General features: G+C 40.5%; 1 protein-coding gene across 1 annotated transcript in view; it reads left to right on the top strand.

The window, feature by feature from the left end:
- The window catches only part of SUDS3 (SDS3 homolog, SIN3A corepressor complex component), a 32,463-nt gene extending 22,799 nt beyond the window's left edge, over positions 1-9,664 (top strand). Inside the window, exons 11-12 of the mRNA XM_011355841.2 lie at positions 3,949-4,033; positions 6,780-9,664. Of these exons, the coding sequence (XP_011354143.1) occupies positions 3,949-4,033; positions 6,780-6,878 (184 nt within the window). The 3' untranslated portion in view covers positions 6,879-9,664. The remainder of the gene's footprint in view (positions 1-3,948; positions 4,034-6,779) is intronic.
- Positions 9,665-10,310: the final 646 nt, after the last annotated feature.

Consider the following 10,310-nt stretch of genomic DNA (forward strand, 5'->3'; position numbering starts at 1 on the left):
TCTCTGTATTCTGTGCATTTCTCTTCTTTGGTCTTGGCAGTTAGAGTTCATGACACATTTGTTGAAAGGTAGGTCCCTCCCTTCCCTGCTGTATTTGGAAAGTGTTCAGGGGGTTCCTGGCTGGCATGTTTACCAGTGCAGAGCCAGCCTCTCATGTCTTACCAGGTTCTGGTGTTTGCTTTTTGTGTCCTTGTCATTTGGCAGCTGCCGTTTTTCATTCTTTTTCAGCATTCATTGCCTGTGGCTCAGAGGTCAACTGAATCACTTCATGTTCTTTCCAGTGGTATGAAGTTATTTTGGGGAAACAGTATTTCTGGCAAAACATGTTTCATTTAGTTTTAAATGACTTCAGCAAAATGAGTGTGATTCAGGCTTCCCATCTTGGCATGAGAACTTATCAAGCTACATTTCATTTTGAAAGATAAGCATCTTCTCTTTGCCTTGGTCTTATACTGCTTTTAAGGCATTTTATATCCTGCTGTAAGTTTTCCTCACGTTTTGATTTGGACTAATGACCCTTCTTAGAAAGTACTGTGAAAGTAGCTGATACTTTAAAATAACTAACTGATGGTGCTGGCAGACTGTTAATCTGGGGCTGTTAATGTAAATCAGAAAGGAAGTCACCCATTTGCCTGAGTGCATTTAACCCTCCAGCCTTCAACCGACACAGAAGACTGTTAAAACTGAATATTTACAATGAGTATTGGGACTCTTTGAGGTACTATGGCTGTCACATGATCTGTTTTTTTTTTTTTGGGGGGGGGGACGATGAAACATTAATATTAGGATTTCCAGTAGGATACAAAATTCAACCCTTTCTCTGCCCTACTTTTTGACCCACCTTCTAAAGAAATTGCTTTTTTCCATAATAGTAGTGATGATTCTAGTTCATTGGGTTTAATAGTAAAGGCAAAGCTTTAAGAGCTTAATTGTAGGATTCCCAGGTCAGAATTTCCATTAGAAATAAAGTAATAAAGTTAGCTTGACATTTGGGGCTTGTCCTCTGAGGCTGTTTAAAGTATTTTTTCAGCAGAGATGAGTTGTATCTTATAAAATGGGTTAATTGGCGAAAAAGTGATAATGTACGTTTTTATTAATCTAGCTCTATTGATGTTGCTTTTTATCATTTTCTTATGACTAAATATGTTTTGATTTTTTTCCTGCTCTTTTTTTACTCTTTAGAATTGGAAAGTAAATTACATGTTAAGGTTGTCATGTACTTTTTGGTTTTCATCCTGAAAACTCCCCCTATATGAGCACTTTAATTTCTGAGGACTTATTTTTTTTCAGAGAATTCGGATAATTTAATTGATTTGATATCCAAGGTTAATGATTCCCCAAGACTATTGTGTGATGTGTGAGAATCCCCTGGAGGTCTATAGACTCTGCTTCAGGAGAACCTGGAAGTCGGTTGGGTTGGAAGCGGGCTGCTCTGGGAAACACGCTGGCCAGCTCTCCTGTGGAGCAAATGGTGACCAATTCTGGACACTCAAGCTACCACCTTCTGGTGATTCCAGAGCAGGCAGGCTGGGGTGGTGGCCAGATGCTTAAGTCCCAGACCACTTCTCAGGGGCAGTAGACCAGATCCTATTGTTTATTCCTGATGTTCACTTTTAAGACAGCCAAGTATGTTGGGGTTTGGGCTTAGAGGACATCTGAAGGAAAATGCAACACATCTCATGAGAATTGTGTGAATAGTCCCAGAATTAATGGTTATCTTTAACAGACATTAAGACATTGATTTGTGACACTGAGTTTTCTTTTTACTCCATCTTTGTTATTTAGGTATTTTCTAGTACTGTGACTTAAGGAAACATTTACTTTTTAATGTAAATAATACTTGTTTATTCTGGAAAAAAAGCTATGCAATCAAAGAAATACCATGCTTAATTTACATTTTATATTTTATAAAACTTTAATGTACAAATTCACCCAGTTTTTTCTGTGCATGTGTATGATGCACATGTAACATGCATATGTCTTATTATAAACACAGGAACATAATGGACATAGTGTTTTTTCTCTATTTAGCAGTATATTGAGTATGTTTCCACTAGTAATATACTTCTGCACCATATCTGTGACCTTTCTTTATTAAAGTATTTAGAAAATAGTATCAGAATGACTTGAGGCTAGTTGCCTGTTGTTTTGTGTTTTTTTATCTCTTTAATAAATCACAGTCCCCATAGAATAACAATGTTCTTCCCTCTGTACTTTTATTCTAACCATTACTCAAGACATTAGTATTAGATGTGGGAGGGAAACTCAGTTCGAGTTTTACTGTGAGCTAATTCAGCCTTTCCTCATATATTGTACAATTCGAAATCTTGTGATATTACATATTTAGCATAATGAAGGTTCCCTAACCCAGTTTACCAACTAATTTCTGGCCAAAAGCAGCTTTGAAGCTGGAACTAAACTAATCTCACTGTTCTAATTGCATTTATGATTTGATTTCTTTTAACAATGTTTTCAGGAAGTAAGTTGACTTGGAAACCTGAGTTTTCAGCTACTAAGTAGCAGGTTAAAGAACCTAGATTGGAAAAAGCTCATTGTGGGAGTGAAGTACACCCTTTACTGTGATATCTTGGCAGTAGATTATTTCATCATACCAGCAAAACAGAGTCTGCTTTCTTCCCCCACAGAAATAATAAGATGCAGTGCTTCGCTGGGAGGTGTGTTTTAGTTTTGGTAGAATTTACATGAGTTAGTGGGTTTGTTTAGCTGGATCTATGCAGCCAGAATGAGCCTGACGGAACAACGGCTGGCCGGGGCCAGTGTTGCCAGCAGAAGCTCAGCTGGTTTCCAACTCTTATAATTTAGCAGCTGCTCCTTCATCCTGTGGCAGCTGTTGTTCCATTTGGACTTTGGTCCTGGCTTCCTCACTTTCACTCTTGGCCTTGTCCCTGAACTTGTAGAAGTCAGAGGTGATCTCCTGCCCCACAGGTGAAGAGAATAGATGCAGGGGCTGAAAGAGGAGTGTCTGTCTTGTCTGTGCCATTCAAAGCATCTTTCTTGACTGACCAGGCCACATTACATACTCTTGGGTGCATGTCTGACACTCAAAAACGTCACCTAGTTACTGCTCACCAGGCGTGATTATTTAATCCCTTCCCTGCAACTATGTATTATAATCCATGACAGCAGGAACCTTGTGGCCTTGTTCACTGTCTGCCTCCAACTTTTAGCATTGTCATTAAGTGATTAATGAATATTTGTTGAATGAGTGACCAAAGTAAGGGCTGAATTTGGCCTTGTTTTCTCTTAATGACTTATTTGGACAAATAGAAAGTAAGTAACAGGACAGTTGTTTAAGCCGATCTATTTGTTTTTGTCTACCTAGCCTTCAGTATTTTGGGGGGATAATAGAGGGTTTACTCAAAAAATTATAATTTACTTCTGAACCAGATCATGTAGTTAAAAACGTAAATATAGAGTTAATTTCCTAGTGCTTTCCTTGGCCTCCCTTTTTTCCTCTGTAGAGGGACCGAGAAATATAACTTTTAGATTTAGAAGAAGATTAGGTCATCTAATCTAATCCAAGGATGGAAGCCTTTAAATTAAACCTTAAATCCAGATTCTTTCTCAAATATAAATGGACTCCTTTGCTTACATTTTTCTTCCTTTCTCTCCTTCTTTCCTTTCTGAAAAATATGTGCCTCTAACAATACTGTATTATATACTTAAAATTTGTTAAGAGGGTAGATCTTGTGTTGAGTGTTCTTATCACATACACACACAAAAAACAATGGTCATAATAAACAGGGTGGGAGAAACTTTAGAAGGTGATACGTATGTCTGTGTCCTTAATGGTGGGATGGTTTCATGGGTATATATTTATCCCCAAACTCATTGAGTCTTATACGTTAAAAATGTACAACTCTTTACATGTCGATCATACTTCAGTAAAGTGGTTTAAAAAATAAACTTGTGTCCTGTTTTTGGCAGGTACCACAAGAGCCAAGCCATCTATCTGGAGTCAAAGGACAACCAGAAACTGAGCTGTGTGATCAGCTCTGTTGGAGCCAATGAGGTAGGACTGAACTCCCTCACCCTTTAGGAAAGCAAATTATGAGTGCCATCAAGAAAGTACAGTGGAGTCATGTGTTATGCGTGGGTTAGAGTCTAAAGTCAGTGCTTTCAGGCAGAAACTGCACATAGGCAAAATCACCCATGATAGTCCCTTAACTTTGCTGGACTACAGTATATGTGGATTTGTGTATTCCTTGTGGTATCTGTGAACTCCTTGTACAGTAACTGACTTGGGAACCACGAGCTAGACAATAGGAAAGAACCAAAGGCGAGTCTCTCTGATATCTGTGCATTCAAATCCTGCTGGTTTTAAGGTAACTATCTACTGACAGTGGAACCTGCGTGTGGAGCATACTCCATGTTTGTCTTGTTATTTCTCTAGAGCTTTCGTATGTACTAATAGATTTGTTTCGTACTGTGAGGCTGTAATGAGGCACCCGGCACAGGGTCTGGCATGCAGTAAGTGCTCAATAAATGGGTGCTGGGCTAATCTGACCCTCACACTACACTTACCTGCCATCTCCAATTTGACATGTCCTGTTGTGCCTCTGAACAGTGAGCTACCAGGCTCATGCCATTAAGGTGTTAGTCTTCTCCAGCCGCTGCTGTGGGATGGAGACTGGTTCTAAAGTCTGTTCAGAGGGTTATGCTCAAAGATGATGTGACTGGCCCTTTGTTAGGAAGATGTCAGCAATGAGTAGCGTGTATTGTTAGTAGTTAAAAAGTGTTTAAAACTTTAATAGCCAGATTGGCTTGATCTTTTATCAGTCCACCAGTGTCTGCAAAGAAATTGATTTTTAGGTGTCTGCCCTATGTAACTTATTTGTGCCGGTGCACAGTAAATCTAATGAAACTGGATTATGGAATAACTTGAGCCTTTTCTATTCTCCCAGCTTCCTGAATTGAAAAAGCCCACAAATGTGATTATTTACTTAGTTAGGGAGAGTCTTCCAGACAAATGAATGTCATTCTTCTTCGGGCTCAGGATCTGTGTGTCACCTCAAGCCAACTCAGAACCAGAACAGGAGGTCTAATACAGAGACTTCCTGTTCTTCAGCAAGAGGTGTGATTTCACAACAGCTTTGCGCCTGGCCACGTGGGCTGCTGTACAAAGCACATGTGGCCTCCTAGTTCCCAAACTAAACTGAGCAGTCTTCTCAGTGACACCTCGAGATTTTTCAGGAAAATAAAATGCAAGTTAGGTATTTTTTTGTCTTTGTTGAAGATTGTCACCCTTTGACATAATAGAGTGTCAACAAGGTCTGACAAGGAAATAGCGACACAGACATATCTGCTGGAGGGGAGAAGCCTCAGTGCATCAGAGGCATGCAGCTCTGGTAATAGGAAAAAATGTCTCGCTTGTTGGAAGTATTCCAGCCCATTTTTCAGGTCAAATCCTAAGTGACACTGGAGCTACTTGGCCTTTGCATAACTTGACTGGGCAGATTTGGTGGGTGCCTTGGAGCCTGTTGTGACAGGCTGAATTGGTGACTCCCAATTCAACCTTCCTTGGGGTCAGTTTTCAATTTAAAATGGTTCTGCAAAGTCTTTTAGAGGTTCAGCTTTATATGCGGTCTTTATTTTTAAACCAGTGTGTTTGACTTTAAAGTCTCTCTGTTGCTAAATAATCACAATAAAGATATTCAGATGAAACTGAAAATAAGCTTTTTTAAAATTTGAAAACCGAATGGGGGAGGGAGAAGATATATCTGGAAACTTGTACTTGCATATATGAGTGTGATGCAGTTATTTAAAAAATTATGCTTTTGGCTTCATCTAATTGCATGTTAATTAAACATGTGAGAGAATCGGTGAGAAGAGTCAGAGGCTGGTTTAGTGGAGAAGAGCAAGGGGCTTTGATGTCAAGTGTCAGGATTCACATCCAACACTTAACCTCAGCCTTTCTCTTCTATGAAGTGGGGCAACGGTAGTCTTTACTCTGTGGGGTTCTGAGGATGAGAAGGCACAGTGTCCGGCACACAGAGCGCAGCAGCCCCTTGCCGGCGTGGCAGCTCTCCCTCCCATCCCTGGCTGCCGGGCTGCTGCCGATGGAGTCCACTTGTCAGCTCTGGCAGTCCCCCTGCTGCACGAGTTCGTTCTCAGTTCTACAGAAGGATGCACCTGCCTGTAAAATGCAAGACATCTGATTCCCTCTGTGGGAGAATGATGTGGTCAGGAGGGAAGGGCTGTCTTAAGCTAATTGAACCTTCTTGTGATTCTAATTGGGCCTTAGCTCACTCGAGGGCATCTTTTTTATTTTTCCTTTTTTTTCCTGTTACAACCATTAGCCTTAATTGCCAGGAAACCAGAGTATTGAAAGGCTAAATAATATGGAAGTCCCTTGGGGTAAGGAAAATATTCCAAATTCGATTGAAAGTTTATGTTCATGAATATATGTATCTCAAATGTTGACAATGCTATAATCAAACCAAATCAAAAAGTGTCCTTAAGATCAAGGCCAAAACGGAACCCAATACCACTGTGCTTTCCATTTTTTTAATCAGAGGTATAAGGGAGATGAGGCTGGGAGAAATGAGTTCAAGAGCTGATGCCCGCTCTCTGCGCCAGCGGCCAGCTTTTAGGAGGGCCAAAGGCCGAGGAGGTGCTTGGGAAGGCCTCACAAGCTGATGGGAAGAGGTTGCCAGTTTTCTGCACACACTAATTCATGCAAATATGTTGATTCTCTGGAAGATTGACTCCTCAGTATTACCCTCTCTCATCCTGTTTCCTTTCCTTCTCCCTTGCAGATCTGGGTGAGAAAGACAAGTGACAGCACCAAGATGAGGATTTACTTGGGCCAGCTTCAGCGCGGGCTCTTTGTGATCCGCCGGAGGTCAGCGGCTTGACTTTCTACAGTGCTCTACTTCCCTTGATCTTATTTCTGGAGTGTTTTGTTTTTGTTTTTGTTTTGTTTTGTTTTATTCTTAATAGAAAGATTTTAACTTTGGAATTGCTCCTTGGCCTTGGAAAATGGAGAACACTGTTGTGGATTCTGCAAGGCACTTTTGCGGCCAGTCACTTCCATTTTTGTTTTATTCTTTCTTGCCTTGACTTCTTCCAGCCACAGTCACCATGAGACTATACAGGAGTACTTGGAGTTTGATTTACTTATTTCTTTATTTTTGGCTGTGTGTGTGTGTGTGTTTTTAAGCCTCCTTTGAGTTCGAAGGGATATCGCTTTTGAAAATTATCTTTAGGTCTTTTTACCATGAGAAGAGGAGCAGAAAGGGATATAATCTACAATCATTTTCATGTTTTAAATCTGGTTAGTGGATCACATAGCTATGTCCCTTGTTGAGCCCGATTCACTGTTTCCCCAGAAGCTTGGGGCAGAGGTCCTAGCAGAAGGAGATTAATTCTCCTGGCTCTCAGCCTTCTCAGAAAAATAAATGCCTTGCGTAACATCTGGCACACGCCGTCCATTCTACTGGCTGAACAACAGGAAAGATATGCCTGGGGTACTATGTGCACTGAAGTAATTGGGGTTGGGGGCAGGGGGCATTTTATATTCGTAATGTGCTCAAGGTACCATATTTTAAATGTTATCTAATGCAAATGGTTTATTCAAACACATTTGTTCTATCTCAAGCTAGAAGTGGTCATTTCAGACATTTTCATTTGTAATTCATTTCTCTCGCCTGCTCCCAAGTAGGTGAAGAGGTACCTGCCACAGGCTGGTTATCTGGGTTATCTGTGGAAGGCGGGGAGGTGAGATTGATAGTGGAATAATCAGTGATCTACAGACTCTCACTCATAATTCATATTGTCCTCTTGTCACTGATGCTATTGCACATTGGCCGTTCCAAACCCGTGGAACCTTGTTGTTGGCGCTGTCAGCCTCCCAGGACATCTTCTAGGACATCTGGCCCAGGTCAAAGACAAAGCTCTGCCATGGCTGCCACTAAATCTACACTCTTCCTAATATATTCAGATGAAACAGACTCCCCTTCACTCCTTGCTCCCCTTCCCTCATTCCTATAACTGGAGAAATGATTCATTGGATGGTAGGAGTTTTTATATCCTAGTTGCCACCTTACGCTCTTTTTAAAGTATTCGGAGTTAGAGCAAGTGTTAGCGTCTCTGTAGGCAGTCAGTAGGCTTTACACATCCTAGGAGATCCTTGTAACTCACTCCCTCAGTCCCAACTGATTCCCTCGTGTTGTCTCTTGATGTACACACCTCAGAGTAAGTTGGGGGCTGTAATGACATATGAATCACCTCCGAAGTCCTGGCTTCAACAGAGACCAAACCATACTGATTCAGAGTAAAGACTTGTACAGATATATTTTTGTTTTAATTTATAATCTATTTTTTCCTCATTTTTTTCCCCTGGTGTTGGAGTCTCATTTAGAAAACAGGATAAATGATGCTGTTGATCGAAAGTTGCCTGGGCCTTCTGTGTTTCTTCTCCGCCCTGACTCCCCCATTCCTAGGATGTTTACTACAGCGAACCAAGTCCACAGTCAACAGGGCCTTCACCTCTTATTTCTTCTTGGCGGCCTTGGCTGTAAGAGAGGATCCGTTTTGCTTCAGTTGTCACTATGATGTGTGTAACATCCCATAATAGCAGGCAGCTATTGGTTATCTAGTTCTCTGTGATGGAAATTATTTAGATATACTTAGTGTGTATTGCTGTCGAAGGTTTTTGTTTTTACTGGTTGTCTTGTCTTCCTAACAGTACACCAAAGTTTGTTTTTTTTTTTTTTTGCTAAAGGATTATATCTCTGAGCGTTGTGGGTTCAGCATTGAAGCAGCAACAAGTTGCCTTTTTTTCTTGCCTTGTCTGGTGGCACCTTTGTGCATTTGTGAAGTAACTGAACACCAGGGTCTGGGCACTTCGGCCTTTTCTCTGTGAATTTGAGGGTGTTTGAGGCCATGCTTAGGTGTGGTCTTGGCCCCATCATTGCCTTCTGCACCTCAGTTGTCTCACAACCCTTAAAATCATGAAATCGTGAAAATGTAGGAACATGTGAAGTAGACTTGAGACACAGTACAGTAAATTATATTCCTGATCCCAGAAGATTTTTTATTTGGTTGCTCCAGAGATGAAAAATCAGCATTTCAGCCACGGGGACAGGCCCCTGTAGTGACCAGGGGTGGAAGAGCCCCCGTCCTTAGGAGATGGCGGAGCTTTTGTGATGGGCGAAACTAATTAGAAAGGTGAAACACACTTTGAGATTCCTAGAATGAGAAGGGGCCAGCTTTAGTCCAGCTGGCCATTCTTATTCCAGAAGGTCTTTGTGTCTCACTAGACCCCAGGGCACCAGATGAATTCCCAAGTTCAAACTATGTCCTGCAAGTGATGCTTCGATATAGGTTAGTCCAGACTATTCTGATCCAGAACTTGTGTGTATGTTGTTCTGACGAAGAACCTGTACATGTGTTTCATTCGAGGCATTTGCCTCAAGTATTATACACAGTGTTTGCTACGGATGTGTCCCAATATTTATTTTACCTCCTCTTGGGAGTTTTGTGTGCCACTCTCTCTGTCCCTAAGACAGTGTCCTCTTGAAGAATTTCCATATTTCTATAGCCATACCAAAGCCAGGATATTTTTCATTTGTTTGGATACCAGTATTTATGGATGTCTAACTACCTAACGTAACTTAATTAAAAAAAAAACAACAACAAACTTCTAACTAAGGCCAGAGTAAGATCCCAGAGGCTGATCTACAAATCATATTACTCGTATTTGTGTGAAAGACCCTGTGTTCAGGATTGGGTGACTTTTCTAAGAGAAATGGGGAGGGGGGAGTTGGTTGCATTTTTTTTTTTTTTTTTTACCTATCTTGGGGGGAATACTATTTTTTACACTATTCTTGTTTTTGTTTTTCTATTAACATTTCCCTTTAGCCTTGAATTTTTACTAAAATTCCTCCTGATTTAAAAATCTTGTTTCTAATCTGAGAATTTGAAATCTCAGTACTTAATGTTACACCAATTTTTCCAAAGAGTTTAAACCACTTTAATACCAGAACATGGTAAAAAATTTGCAGCCATTTCAAGCAGCTGGTGGGCTTTTTGTACAATAACATCATTAACTGGTACCATTAAATGCTCTGAGAGGTGAATGTAAAATGTAAAAAGTATAAGTTTTTTTTTTTTTAAATAACAATAAACTTTAAAAGAGAAAAACAGCATGTAGTCTGTGTTATATCTATTGACTTGATAGATGACTGAGATTTATCTTAGGTTTTTCCCTCCAGTGAATGTAGGAGAAGGAAGTTAGGGAGGAGGGAGGGATGTACTAGACATTTGCTTGTTAGCAAGATAGGGAA

This window comes from Pteropus vampyrus, unplaced genomic scaffold, assembly GCF_000151845.1.
Source record: "Pteropus vampyrus isolate Shadow unplaced genomic scaffold, Pvam_2.0 Scaffold23, whole genome shotgun sequence".
Taxonomy (NCBI): domain Eukaryota; kingdom Metazoa; phylum Chordata; class Mammalia; order Chiroptera; family Pteropodidae; genus Pteropus; species Pteropus vampyrus.